Raw genomic sequence first — 27,407 nt, 5'->3', positions numbered from 1 at the left:
TGATGTCGCGCTGTCAGTTCCGGTGCAGGGGTCATTGGGGCCCTTGAAGTCACATGCGTTGCAGATCAAACTCTGGGCTGATGAAGTCAGGAGCAGTCGCGTGGATGGCATCAGGGCTGCGGTACGAAGCGGTGCGATGTGCAATGTCCACAGGTCACGGTGCAGGCAGCAGTGTCGCCGTTGCTGAAGTGTTGGCATCGGTAGGTTGAAGCCAGCAGTGCGGTATGGTGCTTCATGACCTTCATGAGCGGTGTCTACAGGCCTCAGTGAGGCAGGATGCCTGGTGATGACACGGGAGTCGATGATTCTGGTGTCGGTTGACCGGGGCTGCGGCGCGGGACAGTGCTTCATGCACCTCACGAGCATTGTCCACAGGCCATGGTGCAGGCAGCGGCGTGGTGGCAGCAGGTCGTCGTCGTCGGGGATGCCCAGGCTGCAGTGTGAGCAGGCGATGCTGAAGTGCGGGCTCACAGGTCGCAGTGTGAGCAGCATCTCGATGAAGTCATCCAATGACGACGTTGAGACCCGGCTCGCAGTGCGGAGTGGGGCAGTGAGGCTCCATGCAGCGTCAGCAGGTCACAGTGCAGGCCAGAGGCTTCATTTGCGGTGATGCAGTGGTTTGTCCTCTTAAACATCACAAAACACACAGTTCCCAGTGCTGCAGGTCGAGGAAACTGAAGTCTTTGGTGTCCCTGAGACTTCCAACAGGTGGCAAGCTCTACTCCAAGCCCTTGGAGAACTTTCTCAGGCAGGACACACAGCAAAGTTCCCCGTTTGCACTTTTTCAGGCAGAAGCAGCAACTGCAGGCCAGTCCAGCAAAGCAACACAGCAAAGGGACATTACTCCTCCTCCAGCTCTTCAGCTGTTCTCCTTGGCAGAGTTTCCTCTTGATTCCAGAAAGATTCTAAAGGTCTGGGGTTTTGAGTCTTCTTCCTATACCCTGTTCTGCCTTTGAAGTTAGCAAACTTCAAAGCAAAGTCTCAAGTGTTTGCAAGATCCTTCTTTGTCCAGGCCAGGCCCCAGATACACACCAGGGGGTCGGAGACTGCATTGTGTGAAGGAAGGCACAGTCCTTTCAGGTGTGAGTGACCACTCCTCCCATCCCTTCCAGCACAGATAGCTCATCAGGATATGCAGGCTACAACTCAGCCTCCTTTGTGTCACTGTCTAGAGGAGAAGTGTGAACAGCCCAACTGTCAAACTGGCCCAGACGGAGAATCCACAAACAGGCAGAGACACAGAATGTATTAAGCAAGAAAATGCCTACTTTCTAAAAGTGGCTTTTTCAAACTAACAATCTAAAAACCAACTTCTCTAAAAGATGTATTTTTAAATTGTGAGTTCAGAGTCCCTAAACTCCACATTTTTATCTGCACAAGGTATCTGCGCTTTAGGAATATTTAAAGGTAGCCCCAGGTTAACCAATGAGTGAGATAGGCCTTGCACAGTGAAAACCAAATTTGGCAGTATTTCACTGTTAGGACATATAAAACACACTAGTATATGTCCTAACTTAAACATACACTGCACCCTGCCCATGGAGCTACCTAGGGTTTAACTTAGGGGTGCCTTAAATGTAGTAAAAGGCAAGGATTAGGCCTGGCAAATGGGTACACTTGCCAAGTCGAATTGTCAGTTTAAAACTGCACTTGCAGACACTGTAGTGGCAGGTCTGAGCCATGTTTATAGGGCTACTAATGTGGGTGGCACAACCAGTGCTGCAGGACCACTAGTAGCATTTGATTCACAGGCCCTGGGCACCTTTAGGGCACTTTACTAGGGACTTATTAGTAAATCAACTATGGATAAACCAAACCACAGTACAATTTATATGGGGAGCACTTTTACTTTAGCACTGATTAACAGTGGTAAAGTGCACAGAGACAATAAACCAGCAAAAATAGAGTCCAAAACCAGGAGGTCAGAAGGCAAAAAGACAGGGTACACACACCAAAAAGCTGCCAGGTCTAACAGGAAACCTACCAAACCCAAACATTTCTGAAAACTAGACACCCGAGGGAGTTCAGGGAGGTGTGACTTGCGTGGATCCCCCAGTGTTTTCTTACCCAGAATCCTCAGAAAACCTCAAATTTAGCTCAAATAAAATTTTCCCACATTTCTGTCTGGGATCACCGCACCGGCACAAATTTCCTACCACCCAATGTTCCCCTTAGCCTCCTGGTAAAAATTATACCTCACTTGTGTAGGTGGGCCAAGTGCATGTGACAGGGAAGAGCCAAAAACATGTTGAAAATGAGGGGGAACCAAAGCAGGTCCAAAAGGGCAGTTTGGAAAAGAATGTGTTTAAGCTGACAAGAGTGGCAGAGTTTTTATCGGTATAGATGTCGCAATGCTGGGTGGTTGGAATTTTGTGGATTCCTGAAGATTCTGGAGGGTTCCATCACAAAAATGTAGGAAAAATGTGCGATTCCAAGCAAAGTTGGAGGCTTGAAGGGCATTGTGGGTAAGAAAATGGTGCGACGTGCATGTGAAGCACACCACCCTGGACTCACCCAGATGCTTAGTTTTCAGATGTGTCTAGGTCTCATAGATTTTTCTACATGGCAGCATCCCAATATCCAAAAAGTGCAACCCTCACCATTCCAAGTGGGATGATTTTGAGAGTTAGACAAGCTCTCATGGCCCAAATGTAAAACCAAAACCCCAAAAATTCAAATGTCCTCTTGCTTGCCATGAGATAAGATGTTTTAGTGTGCTGAAGGAGAGCTAAAAGACTGTTACCCCCTTCAGTTGGGGTGGGGGGCATAACCGTGCCCATACTGGTTGGTAGCCACCACCCCACTATTTTTTTTTATTCCCCGGCATCTAGTAGGCTTTCTGCCCCCCCGGGGAGAGGATTGGGGGTAATTGCCCCATCTGTCCACCAGTGGGCAGAACAACTTTGTCCCCATTTATTTGGGGTGGGGGATATGGCCATAACCCCACCCTCTTTTTTAAAAAAAATCTTCCCTCGTTTCTGGTGGGCTTTGTGCCTAGGTGGTTTCTGTCCCCCCGGCAAAGATCGGACTAATAGAAATAGTCTGATATGGCCTAAAATAAATTTCCCCCCTAGGGGGGGACGCTACCGCTTTTTCTGAGGACCCATACCAGAATGAGATGGTTACGTCCCTGGCGAATGAGCGCCATGGGCGAGGACGAGACCACCTCGTCCTGGGCACCCAACAGGTTAATACATGTGGTAGATAATGGTTAGTATGAATTTCACAGATACATGATGACTACTCAGAACCCTGGGTAGTTTGGTATCAAACAACTCAGAATGATAAATCCAAGCTGGAACCACCATTGGATTTATCCCAAAATTTACCCAGTGGTCATCTTGAATGTGCCCCTACAAAAAAGCTAATTACCCTGGCATGGGTGCTGGCCAGTCACCACCAGCCTGCCACCACCAGACAAGATTCTGGAACCCTGGGGTGAGAGATCCTGTTCTCTGGATCCCAGAACAAGGCCCTTCCTGGGTGGAGGTGCAAACACCCCTTCCCTCAGGTATGTACACTGCCCTGCTAACTAGCTTCAAAGGGCTTACTGCCCTTGAAACGTGACCCCCATGCCTTCTGCTAGCAGCAGATGGCTGCCCTCATTGCAAAGCCCCACTTTTGGTGGGAGCAATGGTGGGAAACCACACAAAGGACAGGACGACTGGTCATCCCAGTTTACACCACCCCAACGTTGTTTCATGCAAGGTGACCTCTCCATTTAATTTTCCTACATCTTGCTTGGAAGGAAAATAGCTAATCAGGTGTAGGGAAGTGGCCTCTGCCCACAGGAAGTGGTCATTTTGTGGGAGTAGCCACCTTAAGGTAGATGGCCCATTGGTCAAAACTAGATACTCCGGCAAACACCCCTTAAATACAGTATTTAGTGGGCTTCTTAAGACCAAGAAATTAGATTTCAAGGACAAAGGAAGACCAGCAACAAAGAAGTCCTAAGGCTCGAGAACTGAAGTCCTGCTGCACCAAGAAAAGGCACCAAACCTTGCCTGCTGCACCCAGTACTCGACAATCGCAGTTGAGGGGTTGCCTGGATACTGGACATACTCTGCAAACCCTCAGAGGACCTCCACTCTTTGAAAATCGCCAAAGATCTCCCTCCAGAGGGACGGCATCACTCTCCTGCAACCCAAGACCAAAGACCCAGTGAAGGCCACTTCACCGACTGGCTGCTAACCAAGAAACCAGATGTTGCAGCCAGACCAAACTCCACCTGACAGACCGTGAAGACAAACCCTGCAGGTGTACCAAGATTGGTGGTACAGCGCTTTCCAGTGGCCTAATCGTACAACAGCCCTAGGTACTGGTCACCTCATGTCAGACACCAAGAAGGACAGTCCATTCTGGACTGTAAAAGGACCCAGAGGAAGCCCCTGTTGAGAGACTTCAGAAACCCTCAGGACCCCCCACCAGAGTGCCCTTGCTGACCTGCATGCAACCCTCAAAGAGACCTTCCTTTCACACAGCTCCTGACTCATTGATTCACTCTGTACCTGGCCACCCTGTGCCCTGCACCAAAGGTCCAGCTATCCCCTAAGGCCCCCACCCATTGTGACCTTGACACTCCAAGAGGACCCACCGGACTTACCTTTAAGTTCACCTGTGCAGTGCTTTTCTAAATGGTCCACCGCAGTGGCCTGGCACCAGCTCCAATTACTCTCTAAAGCTGGTCCCCCCAAAACCGGGAGCTGCCCATACTTCTTCAGCTGGTCCACAGTGCCCACTGATGACCTTGACATACCTGCAAAAGTTGACATTGGTAAACGCATTACCTGATTTTATATACATTTCCAAAATATTTTCTCCATTGATTCCTATGGTGTGCAAATATGCACAAAAATATTATTTTTATTAAAATCTCAAAAATTCATAACTAAATTAGTACTTACCCAATTTTGATGATCTTGGTCTTAAAAATGTTATAAACGTCTGAAGTATTTTTGTAAATTGGTCTTGAGTTATTCTTTTGAGTGTTTGGTCTCATTTATTGATACTGTGTGTGTTGCACTTCTCCAAGATTAGCCTAACTGCTCGACGAAGCTATCATAAATAAGAGCATTAGGTGGTCTAGTTTTTACCTCTGAAAACGAATGTGTGGTTGCCAGGACCCCATGCACAGTGTGCCTAGCTTTGCACACTACAGAGAGGGCCAGCCTCTTACAGCGGGGCAGTTGGTTTTCTTGATAATCCTAGTGCACTGATAAAATGGATGGTGTCTGGACCTGTAATTGCCAGCTTTCTAAGACAATTTGATGAAGAAATTGGATTCAGTGAAAACAAAAATAACTGAGATCACCACATGTAGACAATGTCTCTTGCACCACTCGATTTTGTAAGTCATGTTAAGGAACTTGCAAAAGTGTTTTCGCATGATACCAGAAGTCCTTATGCCTGTGGTATTGGTGAAAATCTTATGAATATTGCACCCAAGTTAATCATGAGTGATAATGCATATAAATCTGTGTTCATTGCTGATAACATAACATGGGGAGAACTCAGTACGTAACGTTTGTTCAAGAACGCCTGGTATGCTGTGAAAAATCTATTTTGAACCTATTCCTAGAAACAAACTCTGTTTATTTCATAAGGTAATCCCAAAATCAGTGAACCACAAAGTATCCATCTTAAAAGGCATCTGCTCACTTTTCACTAGACTGTATATCGCTTGCCAAGATAGAGAAGGAGATTTAAAATAATTATTTGCCCAAATTGTAACCTTTAAAAAAACTGTTGACTAAAATAACAATAAACATTAGTAACAATATCATTTCTTCACTCTTTTTCAATAAAAAAATGTTTTAATGTTTAAATGTTACAAAATCTGTTTTTATATTATAACAAACAAATGTAGCAAAACTATGCAGGGAGACATTTAAAATTTTGCAATAGACTCTTGGTACACCCTCTCTATGGGGCCCAAGTGCCCCTAAAATAGTATCAACATAAACTAGACATTTTTTGATGAACGTGAATTTTGTTTGAAATTTCTATCTTTAATCGTTCAAAAGTTAAGGGGGTGAGCAAGTTATGTGGAACACCCTAAATATGTACCATATATATACATAGTTATCATAGAGTACTATGAGTCAATTAAATTGCAACATTTTTTTTAATCCTTGGCTAAAAAAACATTACAATTATGTGCTGGAAGACTAATATTACATTTATGATAGTTTACTGGCCTTTAGGGCGGCCATTTTGTATTATGACACCACACGCCTAAAATGGGAGGTCAGATTTTTGGGGTCTATATCAAAAATCAATGTTCATATGACTACCTAACAGTGTGCCAAGTGCCATATTAGTATCACATCTCACAAGATTCTTGTGGTTTTTGACTCTAAGGGCCAGATGTAGGAAGCCGTTTGCATGGGGCAAACTGCGAAAATCGTAGTTTGCGCCATGCAAACAGCCTTATGCGATGCTCATTCACAATTTGCGAGTCGGTACCGACTCGCAAATTGTGAATGCGATTCGCAAATAGGAAGGGGTGTTCCCTTCCTCTTTGCAACTCGTCTTGCAATTCGCAGTTACCACCAATGTCACACTGGTGGTAACTCATTTGCAAAAGGGAAGGGGTGCCCATGGGACCCCTTCTCCTTTGTGAATGTGGGCAAAAAGGTTTTTTCAGAGCAGGCAGTGGTGCAACGGACCACTGCCTACACTGAAAAAACGAAACCAAATGGTTTCGGTATTTATTTATTTTTGCAACTCGTTTTCCTTTAAGGAAAACGGGCTGCAAAATAAAAAAATAAACTGCTTTATTTAAAAAGCAGTCACAGACATGGAGGTCTGCTGACTTCAGCAGGCCACCATCCCTGTGAGTGCAGGGTCTCGCTATGGGGTTGCAAAATGCGACCCACCTCATGAATATTAATGAGGTGGTTCTTTGCGACCCCATAGCGAGTCGCAGACGGTGTCTGAGACACCGTTCTGCATCCGAATTTGCGATTCGGAAATTGCGAGTCGCACCGACTCGCAATTTCCAAATCGCAAATTCGGACCTTACTACATCTGGCCCCTAAGTTACCTCACTAAAAGGGACCACTCGCGCATTTATTACTTGCTCTTAGTGTTCCCAGAGGTGGGTAACTCCTGAGACTTTGCCCATTCAAACGATGTTAGCAATTTTTTTTATCATTAAATCTACATTTGAGCAGGAACGCATTCCTGCATAAAAAGTTCCTAGAGGAATTCTCCAGCGACATAAAATTACTTTTAAATCAAAGACTGTCACTCGGCGTGAAGCAGAAAGCTGGGCTTCTCGCAGCTTTGCATGCGATGTTATAATCTGACCCACCCATACTTTTATCCGAGCAGGTACCGAGAGGAATTGCGGCTAGTTCTCATTCACCTGCTAACACTTACTCGTCTCGGGCACCAGTCCGATTCCAGTCCATTGTGGGGTTTAAGGTCCCGATCCCACTGAACTGTTCCCACTCCAGCTGCTGGCGCGTCTGCCATCCCTCGTACTTCAAGCAGTGAAAGACCTCGCTTAACTAAGAGGGTTATTTGGTCAGCCTTGCAGCAGCCCAAATACCCCAGAGGCCAGGACATGTCGACGTCGTCACTAAACAAAGAAAGGTGCACTGTATAAACCGACTAAAGCTCCACCTATGCGCTCTTTTGGTTTCGCTGCCAATCCTTATATTATGGAGAAGTGAAGCTCCATCTTCATCCCCCTCTCCCTTAGGCAAATCACGAGGAGTTAAATCACTCAAATGGAGGCAATCTGTTCCTCCAGGAGTAATAATGAAACAGGTTCTTCAGCTCTGCCCTCTACAGTTTCCTGCCAAAGAGAATAGGAGCGCAGGCCAGAAAAGGATCGTAGGGATTGAGGCTCACCGAGGAAAGGGGTTATTTATTAATAATTTATCTTTGCAATTTTATATAGCGCGGGCATGGCCCGAAACCATCAGAGCACTTTGCAACACACCAAATACAGGGTTACAACGGGTTACAATAATATTCTTTGAACTCTGGCGTTCACATCAGTGTATGCATGCCCTGTAGCATTCTGTGCGTGAACTTTCGCGAATTCCGCCTCTTATTTCCGGCAGAGTGAAAATAACCTGCTTTTACCAGCCATCTATACCGCACATTTGCTGTTTCTAAGCCCTGTGACTAATCATTTTCAATTATATGGGTTGTCCAGTTCAGATAACGTATTCCTCACCTGAGGGTCTTGAACTACGTAGAAAAGTATGTTCTCAAGTTATTTCTTTCTCCTATATAACAACTTAAATACACGGAGAATGGGTACCAGATTAGAGATATCATGAATGTAAAACATAAAAGTACATTGCATAATCTCGGCATCTACTCACACACTCAGTTTATTTATGATATGTTACAGTGTATTATGAGCCAATAATGCCAGGGAGTAGTTCCGGTGAAATGATAATAAACTAGAAGACAAAAGACGAAGTCATTGCAAATTTCACCACTAATTGACCATGTTGTAACCTCACTGGTCATTTGTCACATCTCATGTCTGACTTGGCTCAGATTTCATGAAAAAAATTCACAACATCAAAATACTTTATTAAAAAACTGTAATAGTGTTATACTATTTAGTTGTCTCATAAAACAGAAAATGTGCTAATTGATGTTAATCAGAAGGTAATGTTCAAGCGGAGATAATTTCCGATCCTTTAAGATGCACACGTTTCTGTAGAAACCAAGGCCTTGCACTGCTTTCTACAGTCTTCTCATAACCATGCATTACACTTTTATGTCAGCTGTACACCATCTACAGTTATTTGGCCTGGTGCGGTAACATTAAATGGTGCAGAGTACACACACAACACTTAAGAACAGCATCAGTTTTGGGTGGGTACACATGAAGTTATTGATGACTTAGGCGATCATTATGAACTTGGCGGTTTGGCCCGCCATGCCGGCTTTGGCGGGTGAAACCGCCAGCCGGCATGGCGGGCCAAACCGCCACATTATGAACCCAGTGAGGGCTGCCATCGGCAGCCCTCACTCACCGCCAAGCTTCCTCTGTCAGGCAGCCTGGCGGCAGAAGGAAACATTATCCGACAGGGCAGCAGTGGTACCGCTCGGATAATGTTTCCTCAGCCTCCAGCCTTTCCCACCAGGGAAAGGCTGGCAGAAGAGGTGCACCGGGGCACCCCTGGGGGCCCCTGCACTGCCCATGCACTTTGCATGGGCAGTGCAGGGGCCCCGGTGCAGTGCCCCATTGCACAGATCACTGCCCGATTTTCGGGCAGTGATCTGCACGACGGGTGCAGCTGCACCCGCCGCACAGAGGCATTGGCGGCGGCTCCATGTGGAGCCGCCGTCAATGTCCAGGCCTGGCCTTCAATGGGGGCTGGCGGGCGGAAACAATGTTTCCGCCCGCCGGCCCACAGAAAGGTTCTTTATGCAGCCGGCAGGGATCCGGGGACGATGGCGGTCACTGTTTTGACCGCCAGTATGAACACGGCAGTTGTTACCGCCGTGTTCATAATGAGGGCCTTAATCATGCCTGGATAATCTGAAGCTGGCAATGCCTTAATGCCTTTGTTAACAATAGTAGTTCTTGCTTGCAGAACATTTATATTTTGTTTTTTAAGGCGAGAATGCTCTTTTTCGATGGGTGCTAGCCTCCTGCATTTTGTGTTTCAAAAAGCATTTCCTAATGTTACTACTAAGACTATTTTCTTTAGTTGTACACCATGAGTTCCAGGTCAATGGGTAATATACAAAAAATGCTTGTGTCTCGAATGGCATTTGCAAGGTTAGGAATTTGAACACCTCTGTCATATCTGCATGCAAAAAGAGGGGGCAGAGACAACCCTGGAGGCAGGTGCAATGAGTGACTGCACCTGCATGCAGGCGGGTGACTAGGGAAGGGGTCCCTGGAGTGTCCTCTCCGCTCCTATGACGTGCACATTGAGGAATGGCACAGAATGTACATCACCTCTATGTGACACACATTCAGGGAGCCTCACACAGCATTTTTGAAGTTTGTAACTAGGCCTGGTTCTAGCTGATGGAAGGTGGTAGGTGGGTAAGGCCCCTCCAAGGAAGCTTACTGGCCCTCCGAAGACCCATCCACAAGCATGAGTGTTTCTTTTTTAATGTTCGATGTGAACTGCAGCCTGTCCTCCGGTCCTAGTGTATCACTTTTATGAGTGAAAGCTCTTTGGTTGTGCCACAAAAAGCTCTTGGTTGAAAGCTCTTTGGTGGTGCCACAGATTCATGGCTTTCTTTAGTTGATCACAAGGAGCAAGGATGGGGCATTCTCAATGTCAGTGGGGGGCAGATTTTTCCATGTGAAGACTTTATTCTGTAAACTATTAATTGAAAGGGTTGCCTCTTTTTCCTAAAAAGTGACAGGACTTTCTTCCCTTAAGGAGAGTCTCTTGAAGGAGCCTAAGCTAGTGCCTACATATAATGTGTAAAATCATCTGCATTCTTTTTTAATCTTGCAATTCTTCCCTGCTGGGTTTAAAGAGTGCTTAGGAATACTATAGACAACTGTAAGCACTTTTGAATTGATTTGTTCATGTGTGGACTGTTCTAACTTCATATAATTAAATAGAAAAAATACAGGCTGTTTTCATTTCGACATTTGCTTGCCTAGACATTAAAATGCATGCCAGGCCGGGAAAATACTGGCAAGATCGCAACCTACCCATTGATAGTTAATGATGAAATAGTTAATGTTTATGAAAGGTTGATATGCCTGGGTCAGAGAAAATCACTCATCAGGGAATACGTAATCATATTGTTGCTTGGCATATGACATAATCTGTCCCAGTTTTGGCAGCAACTTGTTATAAGCATCTCAATGTCAAAGCACATTTTCAAATCATTTCCTTTTGTCTCTTTTTCTAAACCCCTATTATTCTCAGATCACCACTGCTATTGCCTCAAGTGTTCTAAACGCACCTTGGCCTTCGTGTACTTAATTCTTTGAGAGAGACTACAAATTTCATGTAAAACGGTGTTTAGTTCCTATTGTTTTAGGCTTTGTTCAGTGCTCAATTTGAGCCGATGGTTCCCGGTGGTGGGCGCCGGCACTAATTTTTGAGGCACTTAGTTTTCTGCAGCAGGCATTTAATGCGAGCAAAAGACACATATGGGAAAGACAGAGGAAGAGAAAAACGAAAAAGCGTAACAAAGGGAGAAAGCAGAAAGCTGCAGGAGTGAGCTGGATGGGCAGGGAATGGCTGTAAATAGATTAAAGCGGCCCAAAATGGCTTTAGGATTACGCTGCCTCAGTATTCTGTGCTCGCACATTTAAATGTAGCAGCTGCATGTTTCAAAGGAGAGCTTTGGGCACCGGCACATTTTTATTTCCAAATTAAGCACTGGCTATGATACTGGCTCAGTATGCATTACAGGTCACCATTCACTGGTTTTCCCTAATTTTCTTGAAGGGACTATCTCTCACTCCTAATTATAAATGATCTTCTGTTCTTATCAATGTTACTTTCCCACACTATATTAAAAAGCTGAATTGTTTGGCCTCCATAAAACCACAAAAAGTGAGAAATTGATCTGTCTGATGGCTGGATTTATGAACTCTGATATAACAAGTCAAGAACACCAGATTTTAGGAAAAGTTAGAGTGAACCCTTAAAGTCACTAAATTAAAATGAGCTCAACACTTGATAGCTTTGGCTCAGAGGAGGCAGGCTTGACTTATGACAAAGTGTAAAGCATTTATTCAGTATCAAAATAGTTATAAAGTCAAAACATCAAGCAATAAAAATCCCAAACTGAATTAGAAAAAATAGATTGCATTTTAATAAATAAAATGACACCAGAAAAACAAAAATCAAATAATGGTAACAGATTTAGGCCTTGATTTATACTTTTTTTGCGCTGCATTAGCGTCATGTTTTGATACAAAAGCAATGTAACTTACAGAATACAATTGTATTCTGTAAGTTTGTGCCGCTTTTGCGTCAAAACATGACGTTAATGCGGTGCAAAAAAATATAAATCAGGGCCTTAATTTCTTAAACATTTAGCACCAAAGAAATTGCAAAGTGTCCATAGTATTCAATGGTCGCGGTACACCGGGACCCAGGTGTGAATTCAGGCCAACCGCAATGGATGTGGGTCCTATACAACAAACTAGTTTGACGTGCTCTGAAGTTTTACTTTGGAACTTAGGGGTAGATGTACGAAGGTATTTAGCAGACACAAAGAGTCCAATTTGCAGAATAGGGTCGTTGCAACCACTAAAAAGCCTTTTTTTGTACTAAACCTATTTCATGAGTCCGCAACCTATCACCGTATCACAAAATAAGGTTTGTAATTTGGTATTAGGAAGGGGCATGTTAAGGGCATCCCTTCCTAATAGCGACTCGCAGTGACATGTTTGAATGTTTTGCAACCAAAATGAGGTAGCAAAACATTTGCAGTTTGCCACCATCTTTAGTTTGGTGGTAAACCATTCTCAAATGGGAAGGGGACCCCAAGGGACGTGGGCGCAAATATTTTTCAAGATCAGGCAGTGGTCCCACGGACTACCACCTACTCTTAAAAAAGGAAAAGAAAACTTTTCATTTTTGTTTTTGAAATGCATCCCTTTAAGGAAAACCGGCTGCATTTAAAAATATGCTTTATTGAAAAAGCACTCACAGACATAGTGGTCTGCTGACCCCAGCCGGCCACCATCCCTGTGACTTTTGGCCATTCTCAATGGGTCGCAAATTGCGACCTGCCTCAATAAAATTCAGGAAGCAGGTCTATTGGCGACCCACTCAGAATCGCAAAGATTATCAAACACACTGTAGTACATCATTGTTTGCGATTTCCTAAGAGCAAATCACTAAAATTTGCTACTAGGAAATCACAAACACACGATTTCATACATTTGGCCCTTAGTCTTAGAAAAGGAAAATTCTAAATTCATGCTCAGGGAAGTTCTCTTGCTGGATAAATACTTTTGACACCTTTGCCCAGTCAAGATTTCTAGCTTTGGACATAGGGCCTGATTAGAGTTTGGTGGATGGGGTTAATCTGTCACAAACGTGACAGATGTCCCGTCTTCCGTATTATGATTCCACTATATTCTATGTACTTGTAATACTGTAGATGGGATATCCATCATGTTTTTAATGGAGTAACCCTATCCATCAAACTCTAAATCAGGCCCTGTGTCTGTTTTACAGAGCTCAGTATCGCCCAGCAGGGCAACGCAGCAGGTTCAATCCAGGGACAAACTGAAAGGAGGCTGGTGGGGGGGGTTGCAATTCCTGGACTTTAGGCACAAAGCCCTTGCCTTCTTTCACCGCCCCTTAAACCAACGTGCCCAGAGGTGCTTTATTTAATTGAAGGCAGCACCTACTGCGCAGGGTCAAACTGAAAGGAGGCTGCTGGGAGGGCCGTGCAATTCCTTGCCATCTTTCTCCGCCCCTTACACCAACACAACCGGAGGTGCTTTATTTAATTGAAGGCAGCACCCACTGTGGGGGGAAAACAGAAAGGAGGCTGCTGGAGGGCCCATGTGATTCCCGGACTTCAGGCACCAGAAGCCCTTGCCATCTTATACCGCCCCTTAAACCAACGCAATCAAAGGCATTCTATTTAATTGAAGGCAGCCCCCGCTGCATGAGATGCACGTGGAATGCACCCGGTCAAAGACTAGCCCAAGAGCAGGCCCGTCTGTGCCCGACTGCGACTGGACGAGGCTGGGCCGGGCCCTTCTCTTTCACCTCTGTCAGAGGGAAGGGGAGTGAGTGAACTTTGCCTATTACCTTCCCGTAGCCCCCTCTCAATTCTGTCTGTGTTGGGTAGCACGAAAGAAAGTAATTGATATGTAACTTCCACAAATTTTGAGGGGCCTTACAGTGTTTAGTTCGCCCCTACCTGTTGCTCCTGGAAGGGAGGGCAGAGCAAGAGTAATTCGGAAGGGCAAATGCCCAGGAAGGGCCAATTCACTGCAACTGTTATCTAAACCAACTTCTATTGTTATGATGTTAAGGAGGGCCATTGGGGTGGTAGCCTCAGAAACTGAACTAACAGTAGGTGACTTTCACTGAGCCATGAAACATGTACTATGCCATTGGGCAATCTCCTGCCCCTAGCTGTTTGGACCCACCTGAGAATGGGTCTACCTTGGCAGGTGCTCAAGATGGGGTCGATGATCTGAGGCTGGACTTTGATAAGAACTATTCCAAAACCTTGGTCCCTAGCTCTGACCCTACCCCAGTGGTTAAGAGGAAGAGCAAGAGTCCACATATTGATTAGGCCACTACAGGGGGTGGAGTTGGGGAGGTGATACCTAGCACTGTGAATTTCAACACCGTCGACGATGAGGGAACTTTCAGGAGAACTTTCTGCCTTGCTGGGCATCAGTTCTGATGAAGAATATCTTGGTTCAAGTTAAAGCTGTTGTATTAGCAGAGCTTTTGCCACTGGTAGATCGGTTGACCAAACTGGAAGTCATATGCAGGGCCGCACTAAGCACTGTCCCCATAAGGGCAGGGGGAGGAAAGGAAACAGGAACTCAGACAGCCTGTGCCTCCCTAAACAATAAACCTGGGGCTAACTCCCATAACTCAAAGGAGCAGGGAAGTTGGGAGGGTCCGGTTTGTAGTTTTTCAGTTTCAAGCAGCCAGGCTGAGGGGAGTCTGGCTGATACACAGGGAAACACCTATCCTGCATCCAGGCAAATGGAAGCCCATATGGATTCTGATAATTATGATCTTATAAATACTTAAATTATTAATCTCTCCCCTGCATCCTGTCCCTATGTTGTAATCCTTGCAGGTGTACCTAAATTGATTATTGGTCAAAGGGAGACACAGCAAGACCTAACCAATAAATGTCTGCATTACCCAATATGGCACCAGAATTTTCCCCTTGCACTGGCCAGCAACATCCTTATGACCCACAGAGTCAGCTGGATAGGTCAGGGAGATATTGATTTACCTGGTGACTGTGTCATCATTAACTTTAGAAATCCTCAGCTGGCCCAAAGTCTTTTGCCTGGTGAACCATGACCCCAGGTTCATCTATAACTATTTTACAGTTGGCGTATTTTTATAAGCCTTCTCTCATATTCAAGTTATGCACCCGGTTATTAATGATCGGACAGGTGCTTCTAGGTCCAAACATCATTTCTGCCAAGGCTCTACGAATTTGAAATACAAGATACCTGCTCATAATAGATGTGAGGCATTGGAGGAGGTGGATTGACTTAAAGATACCAGGTTCCCTTCAGCCAATAGCCTAGTCACAGGTAATTCAGATTCTGTAGTAAAAGAGGGAATTGAGCAGCAGTCCACATTGAAGTACCATGGAGAGTTGGGTCCTCCCATTATGAGCGGGGTATATAATCATCCCAGAGATTAGATGTTAGTTCCCCAAGTAGTTGTTCCTGAGCCAGTCCTGTGCTATGATTTGACTAATGACATTTTTAACCAAAATAGAAAGCATTTTCAAAGAGGAGGGGGCATACTGGAGGTTGAGATTCAGCGTTCCTCTGGTGCAAGTAATAATTGTATTAGGGTGCCTGAGACAGGGGGGCAACCATGGAGGCCACAGTCCAACAAATGATCTGGAGCCTAAGGACTTTGATAATATTGCAAAGATAATCAAAGTGGTGTCATAGAATGTTGCTGGCCTAAAAAGCAAGTTGGAGCATCCTGATTGGAGTTCTTTTGAAGACCAATATGATATTTGTTTCTTTCAAGAAACCTGGATGATCCAGGATTTCCAGCACCCTAGCATTGCAGTTTTTTTGTGAAGTAGCGGTTGGGGGTAAGAGGGGAAGGATGTCAGGAGGGCTATCAATCTGGTTGCATCAGATCTTGGATGGGACATCTTATACCTCCAACTTACTTTCCCCCCAAGTGTAGATCTTTATTTGGTTAATGTCTACTCCAGGCCTGTTGCTGTGAGCCATAAGTCTAATGTGGTGGAGTAGTTAGCTGCACTTTTATCTTCACTTCGGAGAGTGCTTATAAGGTGTTGAGTGTCAATTTTAATTGCCAATTTGAGCCTCCTGGGGGTAGACCATGATGGATTGCTTGGCACTGAAGATAGGATCTGGGCCATCCTTGGGTTGGTCATGCCTCCAATTAAAAAGTGGTCTACACTGGCTCTCCAACTGAATGCGCCCACCCTAAATTTCTCTTTGCATGTATGTAACGGACTTACCAAGTCCGACAAGCAGGGGACCCATACATTTAATAGTAGGGACCTACATCACTGATAGACTATATTTTAGCAGATGTAAGATTATGGCCTTTGGTAGTAGACAAGGAGGTCTTCCCCAGACTTGACAGTAATCACAATGCCCTCTCCCTGGAGTTAAGGCTCCCAATCATAAGGGCTACTGATACACAACCAGATCAGCTGGATGGCTGTCTCACTCTAACATTTAATTTATGTAGTATCAAATGGAGTGAGTTTGAACAGTCTCCTGTCTCAAAGTATTGTATGGGGCAGTAGGAGTTTCAGTTGAAGAACTGAGCCAGGTTATTAGCACCGAGGGCAACCTCAGCCACTGGGCAAAAGTGGCAGAAATTCACCAGGAGCTCTGTGGCACTCTCAAAAATCTATTTTTTGTGGAGGCTTGCCCTAAGGCTAGTAAGAGAAGATTCCCGTCTTTGTTTCATAGGCAGTGTCAAGCAGCCAGGCAATCCCTCTTAAGGGCTCTAGAGCCCAAGGACAGGAGCCAGACCCACATTGCTAGATTTAAACATAAAAGGACCACCAATTCTGCTAACAAAGAGTGGGAACACAGCACATAGGAGTCCCTGCATAGTGCCATTAGGAATAAATATTATAAAGCTTTTTAGAATATAGTAGAGACAGGGAGTTCTGAGACTAGCACCACTATTGAGAACAACATATCCACTGACGTGGAATGAGCATTTTGAGTCCCTATATGGTGGGAGGAAGGAGTGGGGAGCATTTGCAGATAGAGTAAGTGCCCTGGATAGGTAAAGTGGGGAGTCCCCCAATACTAGCTGGAGGGACTACCATAAAATGACTCTTGAGGAAATTGTGACAGCTATCAACACGCTCACCCCCAGGAATGCACCAAGGATTGATTAGATTCCAGGGGACCTTTTCCACTCAGTTCTGGATGTTTAGGGTCCTTACCCAGGTGTAGTTTTCAATGCTATTATGGAGGAAATGACAATCCCAACACCTGGGAAAGGACGGAGATCACTCCCATTTACAAGAAAAGTTCCCATTTGTTGCCTAGTAACTACAGGCCTATATGCCTGATTGATGTGATGCAAAAACTATTCTCCATGGTGATCTTAGAAAGGCTCCAGGAATGGATGGAGGACAAGCAAGTTCTTAGCCCCTTTCAAGCAGGCTTTCGCCAGTGTACCTAAGGTACCAGCACTGATGTTTGCAGATGACACCCTTCTTCTTTCGAAGTCTTTTATGGGTATCCAAAGGGTCATGGATAGTTTAATTATTTTTGTATGGAGAGGGTCTTAGATCCTTAAACCTCAGAAAACGACTTGTCCTAACCCCACTTTAAATGAGGTCCCGCTAGAGAGGGTTACAACATTTGACTATTAAGGGATCAAGCTTAGTGAATGTGTGGACTGGTTTTCACACGTGGCTAGGCTAAGCCTTAGGCTGGGCCAGTACATCAGTGGGCTCTCCAGGGTGTACAGGGTGTCCTCTTTTAAGCTAGTTAGTCCCTCTATTCAGATCTATAAAATGCAAGCGCTGGGGATGGATATGTATGAGGCTGAGCTTTGGGGCCACAGGCCGCTAGCCAAGTTCATGCTCATTGAGAACTGCTTTATAAGGCAGCTGCTGAATCTTCCATCTTGTACCCCTTTAGTCCCTCTCAGACTGGATCTGAGCATGAGGCAGATATCAGAGGCTATCGGCCTTAGGCCTCTACTCTATTTGGAGGAGAATTTGGGTTACCCCTGAACTGATTTCCTATAGATCTGCCCTGGAGGAGGTAGTAAGGATATCAGGGGCAGCTAGACTCCTGTGGCTTTGCTATGTAAAGGATAATCTGAAAAGAATGGGCAAATTTCATCTGTGGGACAACCCTGCTGAGGCCTGCCAGGATCTTTCCAGAGCAGAACTCATTAAGTGTTATAGGGATCATATGTTTTCCTCTTTATTAATGGATTCCTCATTAGGTGACGTGACTCTAAGGTTTGTAGGCTTTAAAGATTTCTATAGTTTGGAATGTTTCCTTGATTAAATCCACCAACCCTAGCTAAGAAGTTATATTTACAGTTTAGGCATGGCTTCCTACCACTGCACTCATTTACCATTAGGAGTAGCAACAGGGACCAGACTATGGGTAAGGTCTGTCCCTCTTGTGGCCAAGCCGAGGAAATAGAGGCCCAAGTTCTCTTTTTCTGTTTCGCTTATAGGACGCCCAGATTACTATGTATAGCTCCAGTCTGTCGAAATATTATGCTATTATGCCATGTTGAAGCATTAAGAATATTGAAGACAGACACTCAAAAAGTAATTGTTTATGCTGTGTCCAGATATATAGATTCAGGATTTGGTGCTTGAGGAAACAGTCTTTGTGATATATTGTATAATCTTTTTATTTTTGTTCTGATTTAAACATTTTAATTTTAATCATGATGTTTTTGAATGGTTGATGGGTGTATACTAAGTTTTTAGAGACTGGTTCTGTAAATGTGTATTGGTTCATGAACTTTGCAAGTGTTTACATTTTGTGTGCTTTTATGGCCATGTGTGCCGCTATAAAGTTTTATCGTATCGTAGCCAATGGTGGATTTCATGAGGCCAGATACCTTCTCACCGAGGGCACGTTGAATCGGTTTTGTTTCTACGGAGAAACTCTGAGTGGGAGTTTTAGCCCAGCAAGGTCATGCCTTGGTCAGATAGGCTGCCCTGGTCATCTGGAGGTCTTAAAGTCCAAATAAATTCTAAGACCCAGATTTTCAGGGGTGTTAGGAGATGTCCAGGAAGATACAATTAAGGGTCAAGACGCACTCCGCAAAGGTCACCATCAGGGTTCAGGTAAGATTGATCATCCTGCCCATTCAGGAGAAAAAGGCCTCTTGCAGTGTGTGTATCCCTGTAGCCCCACAGGAGTCCACTTCTTTGTCCTGAGTGCAAGAGGAAGCAGGTTCAGTCTTTCATGGCTCCTCTAAAGTCACATACCCTTCTGTTCTTCTACAGCTCCAGAAAGTAAGTGCCTAGGGGTACAACATATATGACTGGCACTAGCTAGTGGGTTGGGATGATTACTGGTCCCTCCCTAAACAATGGGGTAAAAATTCCCAGGGGTAGCCCTACCCACCTTTGCAGCAGTTTCTGTTTGCTTTACTACAAACAATAAAAAAGTCTGCCTCACTCTTAAAATCCAAAAAGGGAAACCCTTTTCCCCTTCTTTATAGGCTGTGTGTCCACCCAGAGGTGTGGCCAGGGTAATGAACAATCCTCTCCTTTGTCGTCACTTTTACCCATTTATGGAGTCAGCGTGCCCCCGACTGGGTCTGGTGTCTGCCTGACTGGAAGGACAGCCTTTCCAAGTGTTACCTAACATGTGCTTGTGACAGGGAAGACCCCTTTGAAGTAGATTAAGATCCTGGGCCCACATCAACTGGTCTTCCTGCTAGAGGAACAAAACCACCTCCCCACACCCAAACCTTTGTCTCTGCTCTGGAAGAAATGTTCACAACTCATTCGGGCTAATTACTCTCCAGGTTACTGCTGGAGCGTTAATACAAATTAGCTTCTAAGAGTTTCAGGCAAGGAAAAGGTAGCTTTCTAAAACGTACATTCCTTAATATTTATTACAAATTAAAAATTGAGCTTTACTATTGAATTGGGCTTCTAAAAAATAGTAAGTACAGATGTTAAATCATTTTTCTAGCTAGTCCCTACCTGGAGATAGCAACATTATTATGTAATATCGCTTTCCAGTGTTTCACACAAAACCAATTGTAGTGAAGGGTCTTGTCCACCTAAGCAAGGCACAGTCTGGTATGCCAGGTCTAGTGAAGGGAGATTTTATATACCTTCTTCATACGTTTATTTAGCTTGGGGAAACAATACCTTACATGTAATGGAAACTCTTTGATGTTACGCTATAATCTACAGCAACTTGCCAGGTTTGGGTTTATGTACACTTCAAATTGTTCCTCCAGTGAGAAAAGTCCAAATCTTAAAAATAAAAGATAAAAGCAGGTCTAACAGATATCTCTGCAGCTTACGGCAGGAGTAGGTGGTGAGCCCGAGCTCAGCAATTTTTTCTTTGAGTTTGTTGTTTTGTCAGTATCTTTTTAAATACATCAAGGGCCTATCTAATTTGGTACAACTCCTGAATAGCCTGTGATTTTTGTATGTGAGTATGAATGTATACCATAAGGATATGGGGGAAGCACTTAGGCCAAACAACTCCAACAAAAGCTGTGATTTCAATATGGCTATCTGAATTTCTGCTTTAGTGCCAAATGAGGGCAACACAAGCTTTATTCCCATGATGTACTTGGATAGTCTAAAATCCAGTCCTCTTTGCTCTTATAAGGTGGAATTAGGTAACCGGAATACTATTTTGATCAAGCTACATAGTTCAGTGCCCAAACTCTTTCAAAGTTTCCCTTAATGTGCCTCTGCAGCACAGGCCAATGTGGACAGAATATGGCCCTTGCTGCATCTAGGGTTGGCTTTGACACTCTTTGGGCCTCCAAGGTGAGTAAATAATGTGTGCAACGCATATATTTAAGAAGTAGATTTCAGGTTTTGCAATGTTCATTGAACAAGAAGACTGCCCTTTTCACTGAACCAGACCAAGGTATCTGTAGACTGGTAATTTGGCAACTGCTTGACCATTCATCTACTACCACCCTTCTTTCTAGACCTTTCTCCCAAATGCTAAAACATTTGTGTTTGTTGTTTTTCCTGCCGTCTGGTTGTTTTTGCTGTACATATGAAGGACACTTAATTGATGTTGCACATCAATGCTAACTCCGTTCCATGTGATTGTGTCAGTTGCCTATTGTAATTTTGGTGTCAAGTTTAACACCTGTTTTGGGGATCAACATCTATGATTGGCCAAATCAGCCCCTAAGTCTGCTACGTAGAAGCTGACCAACAGAAGGGTGAGCACACAGCCTTATTTCAACCCCTTATTAATTTCGATTCTAAGCTGAGAAGCTGCTAAGATTTATTTTAACTGAGATTCTACTGTTTAGTTGCTGGATAGCTAGTAGCAGTATGGAATTTTTCCAGCTAATACATTTATTCCAAAATAAGTTCCTATCACTCGAAAAAATGTTGTATTAATGTCCATCAAGGAAGAATACAGTAGCTACCTAGCATTAAAATATCTGCAACCATAGACAGTGCTAAAAGATTGTCTGATGAACCATTCAAGGAAGCCTGTTCAAGAAATGGCTGAAGATTTTGGTGTGCAACCCAAGTTTCTAGTTTGAGTAATAACTTCAACATCATGTAGTACAATTAGTCAGTAGTTTGATGGGTCTGTGCAGCAGGATGTTTTTTATAGCCGTTGCAGCAATGACCCCCGTCCATGTATCTGGTAAAGCTTTATTGATTTTACCTTCTTTCCCGTGCATCATCATGGTCCACCCAGCTGTTTTTAAGGCCCGCCCTGATTGAGAATTCTGTAGCCAGGCCTATTTGTAACCATGTCTGTAATACAGCATAGGCATAGAGGCAAATGTTTCCTCATTTGAATGGAGGCTACAACCCATGCAAATGACGGAATGCCTATGTGTTTGCTGCGCGTCACCCATATTATAGAAGGAGCCACATACGCATCTGCCACCCTATCTAAAATACTGAAATCCCTCAGGGCATAAGAAGAGGGTCAAAGATCAGTTGTGCCACACAGCACTTACCGTAATACTGCCCATGAAATCTAGTCCCTAAAGTGGTCATTCTGAGTTTCGTAATCATGATTTGGGCAGACAAAGGAATATCCACCTTAAATTGATTACATGTTGTGCAGGAAACCCTGTGCATTGGTTTTACCTCCTTTTTCACATTTCACCAGCAAAAAAACGGAAGAAATTGAATTGAGGAGAACTCAGTGGAAGCAGAAACATGCAGAATTGGATGTGCAAAACAAAGATTCAGCATGTTATGCCTCATCCTGAAGGAAAAAGTAATAATGATGCCCAGCATTTGCCACCCCCCTACAGTGTCAGTATTTACAAGATGCAGTGCTACTTCATACTGCAAAATTTTGCCCGTCTATGACCAGTGACAGATGCTTATTTTATAGCTTCTCATTTCTATGCAAACAATTTGTTTGGGACAGATAATGGTGGCAGAAATTGTTGGGCACAGGAGCACAACACAACATTGCAGAGAGCTCTACAAAATGTAACGAATGCCATCGAAGATTATCACAGCCCAGGGTGTAGCTCAACAACAATGAATGTGCCAAACAACCTTGAATTCAGAAACTCTTTGGGTGGTATGACATGGCACCAGTGTCCGTGGACCTGATGAAGAGTTGCCTAATGGAAGTCCCTTTAGGTAGGGGTCACCCACAACTGTACCACAGATGCAATAGAAGAATATTACACACTTATATATATACAGGCGAAGAAGAAAGAATGAATGTTAATTACAAAAGCAGGATATGTGCTAGAAATCAAGGGACTTTGTGAGAGAGAAGAGTCAAAGTATGAGAGATAGCAAAAGATGCAACTGAAGGATGGCTTGGGAAAACATGGATCCCAATACAAATGTACATTAAAAATAAGCATTACAAGATACCCACCTGAACAAACATATTAATTGGCCTATCCATAAACAAGAGTCACCTGATACCTACGTCTCTGCACAACACTGACATCTTGCAGCAATCAATACAGTGGAATTCCAACCAGAATGCTAACACTGACAAGGAGCACAAGAACAGGATAAACCAGCAGTTCAACAAAATCAACCCTGCGAAAGCAGAAAACTAAAGATAAACCCACCAAACATTGAGCCAAAACAGCTGATAGCGAGTAACATAACAAGTGCAGAGATTAAATATGAAGATATGAATTAGGAAACCACAGTCATAGAAAGACAACCAGGGACAACAAAGTCACAAAGACAGAAACATCACATACAAGGAGAACTTAAGGGAATCGTAAGGCTTACCACCAGCAACAAACCACAAGTACAACTGTGCCACCAATATTGAATCTATTTCAATACCATGGGAATGCAGCCTGGGCAATTGAAAGAGTTTGAGACAATGGAAAAGCATTTCACTTCTCACCTTTGTGTTTTCCTTAGTGTGATGCCCCAAGTGCAACAGGCATTCCTAGACAGGAGTCTTGTGATCAGTAGATCCCAGGATGCAAGATATAACTCATTGATGAGGTCTAACCAACCAAAAACTGGTTTGGGGTTGCTTGTGTTCCAGTTTTGAGGTAACCTTGCCTTGCTGTTGTGGATGGGTTAACGATATTAGAGCAGACCAAATGTTATCTTGCACATGTCTAGTCTTTTAAGTGGCATGGAACATGAAAAACAATGAACTGTAACGCAGCCCAAGCGATCACCAATGGCTGAGAAATGTTGGAAGCATTTCACCCAGTACCTTTGCTTTTAGCAATTCCTATAGCCATACTTTACATAGCAGAAGAAAATAACAGACCTATTCAGTGCTTTATATATGCTATGTATTGTACTTATAAAGGCCTACATGATGGTGTTTATTTATGGTAAGCAGTGGCTGGAACTAGTGCTTTATCACTTGTGATGATGCTCTGGGCCCTTGCTCTTACTTCCCATCTTCCGATGGACCTTTTTAGGATGCTTAAACGGTAAAGGAGAGATAAAATAAACCTTTCAGTTCAATTAACAGTGTAACCTATTTGGTCACAAATTAAATCCATGAAACAGAGGATAAAGTTAAACGTTTATTACAAAATGGAGCCAAACTGATGTAAATTAATCTAAAAACATGCTATATAAGTACAAAATCACCAAGGTGAGGTAAAATATCAAATGAAGTTAAATCGTATAAGCATAAGGCATATGAGAATTTCAATTGAGGCAATACAAAAAATGAGAGACAGAATCTGATGATCAGTATATAAATGTGGTCTTCTTGTCTAATCATTGAAGAAACTAAATTGATCTAAATCTCCAAAACTGAACTAAAGGGAAATCTTAATGAAGTCTCAGGAAATATAGGACAGTGGCAGAATAACAGAAACCTCAGTAGAAGTTCTGATACAGAGGTGCTGCATAGCATAAAGCCACAAAAAGGAATAGAAAGAAGAAAGGTCTGTACCCCTCCAAGTCTCATGGGAATCTGTCCTCTTCTAACTAGGTGAATACAAGAAAGCCACGTCATTAGTTTTCCATCTTCCTTGCACAGTAGAAATTGGCGACTCCCTTTAAGTTCTTATCCCACGAATTGAATATCTCTTGGTGCGTGGTACACAAATGAGTCTTTTCTTCTCAGTTTGTTAGCATTCCTTGTTCTTGCCAAAGTATCCTCCTGCCCCACACTATCTCTAGTACACAATATGCCTTTCATTAACTGTAGACTTGCACAAACGCACCTGCAAAGAAAGAATATTGCAACTCAAACAAAACTCCACGTAGGGGTCAAACACAAGAGACCAAGGGGCATATTTAAGAGCCCCTACTGCCATTCCGACGCCACATTAGCGTCATTATGATGACGCTAATGTGGCGTTAGAAGGCCAAAAACGCTGCACCTTATTTACAAAGTGGCGCAATGCTTGCATTGCGCCACTTTGTAACCCCTTGCGCAACATTATGCCAGGCATAATGTATGCAAAGGGGGTGTTCCCCCATTAGGGGACCCAAAAATGGTGCAAGGAAATCTCAGAGATGTCTTTGCGCCATTCTTTGGCACTTTTAACACCTGTGTGCAGCACCACTTTTCTTAAATATGCCCCCAAATGTTTCAGGCCTGTGGTTATGCTAACTTAATGAAACATTCGATGCACATTCGAAATACATGACTATAAGTGCATCTTGCAATTATAAATGAAAAAAGAAATTGCGTTTTCAACATAAAACTAAAATCAGAATACATGAATAAAAATATGCATGAGTACTACAATTCACGATGTTAAAATCAAACATTAAAAAACACATATACATGAACTAATAATTTACTACTGTAAATGTATTGTCGATTACATCATTATGTGACTCCTAAAACAAATGATGGTACAACCAAAATTATGCGTCATCTCTTGTGTCTTCAACCATAGCTTCATAAAGCCAAGGAACATAGAAATACTATTTGCATAGAAAAGTGGGAGGCACCTCAAAGGGGCTACCAAAATGGGCTATTGTTACTGTGGGTTCCAATGTCTCGGGCTTCTCATCATTGCTGTGCTCCTCAGAATGGGAAGGACGAGCTGAGGAAAAGATCAGTGACAAGGCCTGCTAGTTATGAATCGTGTGCCCTGCTGCAAGTGAATATATGCCATTCCGATTTTTGTATGTGTGCAGCGACTCAGTAAAAGTTATCATGTAAAGTGTTACTGTAAGTACCCTCATGATGCCTTGATCAAGTAACTTGCTCTTTGGACTTGGACTCCCCTTCTAGAGATTACTTCCTCTTACCTTGTACTCCTGCTCAGCTTCCTCCTTCTGGCTTATACAATGCTCACTATGTGTCTGGACTCTCTGCAGCTCATACACAGTAGTCCCACGGGGAGAAGCTGTAGCTTCTCCCTGTCCTCCTCGCACATACCTCCTAGCACTATTTTCGGTACTCTCAGAATCTCTACCATGTTTGCTAATCTCTTACCAGGCTTCTATTATTTTCCTCGGTCTAAACCCTACTTGCATTGTTGGTAGGATATCTCACAGCTTCTACACTCTTATACGTCTTCATATGTGGAAGGCTTGAGGCATGCCAACAGTCTAGGGTCACCGGAGCAGTGTAAATCCTAGTGCTTTAAACGGAAATGCACACATGCAGAAACCCTTTAAACTACCTGTTTGCTCCTGTAAAGTGCTGATACTCTCCCATTAAATGGATTGCAGCAGTGCTGAGAAGTATAGGTTCTCCCCCATTAAAGAATTGCAAGTACTAAGTGGTAGACAGAATCTGCCTATTTGAACCACTGATAAAGCACATGCAGATGGAGCAAGTGGCTTTTTCTTGGAGTGTCGCTGCTGGGCCTTCAGATCCTCATGAACTGTGCCGACCCCTTTCAATGAAGAGGTTCTGTTATAAATATCATAGAGTGGTGTGCATGATGAAAGAGCCTGACTGGTTAAGCAAAAGCAGCCCTGGTTAAAGTGATCAAATCAGCCCCGCTCTCTTCATCTCCTCACTCTAGCTTTCTCCATCCATCAATCCATCCTCTCTCTTTCTCATGGCTTTATGTGGGATGACAAAAGTGGGGGCCTATAAAATAGTCATGGCCTATGAAGTGTATCTAAGAGGAGGCATGGCCTATGTAATTAAGGGTGTGGCCACAGAGCATGTAAATTAAGATCCTGTGCTTTCATAGTATACCATTCTATGAGCTTTTTGTTTTTCATCCAGACATATCATGCAATAATAGAAGTGCACCTAAAATAAGCCAAGCCTATTGGTTTTGCCAATACTAGTTAGCCAATTCAGACAAACGAATAACAGTGATTTTGTTGTAGATAATTTGCACCGAAAATGTTCGAATTCTATGAATTTCAGACTGGGAATTAAACATTACTGGAGTCTGTGGAAAGGACAGTGATCTTCTAAATGTCACAATTACTCATGTTCTCTTCTTTACACCACTTTCCCCAGTCAACTCTCTGTGTGGCATACCCTTTGCTTCTCACATCTTTCTGAAATACTTCATTTGCATATTTCAAACCTCATCTCTTTCCTCTTCTGCACCCTCGTTTCACTCTCTCTTGCATGCACGTCCTTGCACCTCCTTAACTTCACCACCCCCCTAAACAGACACTAGTCCTCCACTCACTCGTAAGCACGGCATTCATTTACCTTTGCACTGTAAATAATTTGGCAGCTCTGTGCTGCTTTCCTCCACTGGTATCTAGAATCCTAATTACAATTGGTATTCGTGACCATTGCTCTGGGCGATCCGCAGAGAGGCCAAGGACTGGATGAGCATGTATTCTGAACACCTTTAAGCCCCACTGATAGGCACAGTGAGAAACTCGCACTGCCTTTAACTCAACTTCAGAGCTCTGAAATATTAGCAGAGTGTGTAGAGTCAGCAGAAAAACGGCCCTTTGTTGTTTGTGAATATTTTGGCAATTGGTTAACAGTTCACAGAAAACTAGAACGGTTTATAGAAAAATGTTACCGTCGGGCATGAAGTAAAATCTCGGTGAAGGATAGACATGAATTCAATGCACCATAAAATCAGCAAACCATAAAATCAGTAAAGTGATTCAAAAGCTACCTTGCTGAAAAAGGTCTCAACGGTTTGTACAGCCATTGGTCAGAAATCGAGCAA

General features: G+C 43.6%; 1 protein-coding gene across 3 annotated transcripts in view; it reads right to left on the bottom strand.

The window, feature by feature from the left end:
* The window catches only part of LOC138266189 (solute carrier family 2, facilitated glucose transporter member 11-like), a 307,604-nt gene that overhangs the window by 239,888 nt on the left and 40,309 nt on the right, over nt 1-27,407 (bottom strand). For 2 of the 3 annotated variants that reach the window (XM_069214669.1, XM_069214668.1), the window contains exon 1: nt 7,384-7,573. The exons of the other annotated variant lie outside the window; for it this stretch is intronic. In XM_069214669.1, coding sequence (XP_069070770.1) covers nt 7,384-7,572 — 189 coding nt within the window. In that variant the 5' untranslated portion in view covers nt 7,573. Of the gene's footprint in view, nt 1-7,383; nt 7,574-27,407 lie in introns of those variants that run through there. 3 annotated transcript variants of the gene reach the window in all.

The sequence above is a fragment of the Pleurodeles waltl genome, chromosome 11 (assembly GCF_031143425.1).
Source record: "Pleurodeles waltl isolate 20211129_DDA chromosome 11, aPleWal1.hap1.20221129, whole genome shotgun sequence".
NCBI classification, from domain to species: Eukaryota; Metazoa; Chordata; class Amphibia; order Caudata; family Salamandridae; genus Pleurodeles; species Pleurodeles waltl.
Note: the sequence above shows the minus strand (reverse complement) of the source record. Positions and strands in the feature narration are given on the sequence as shown.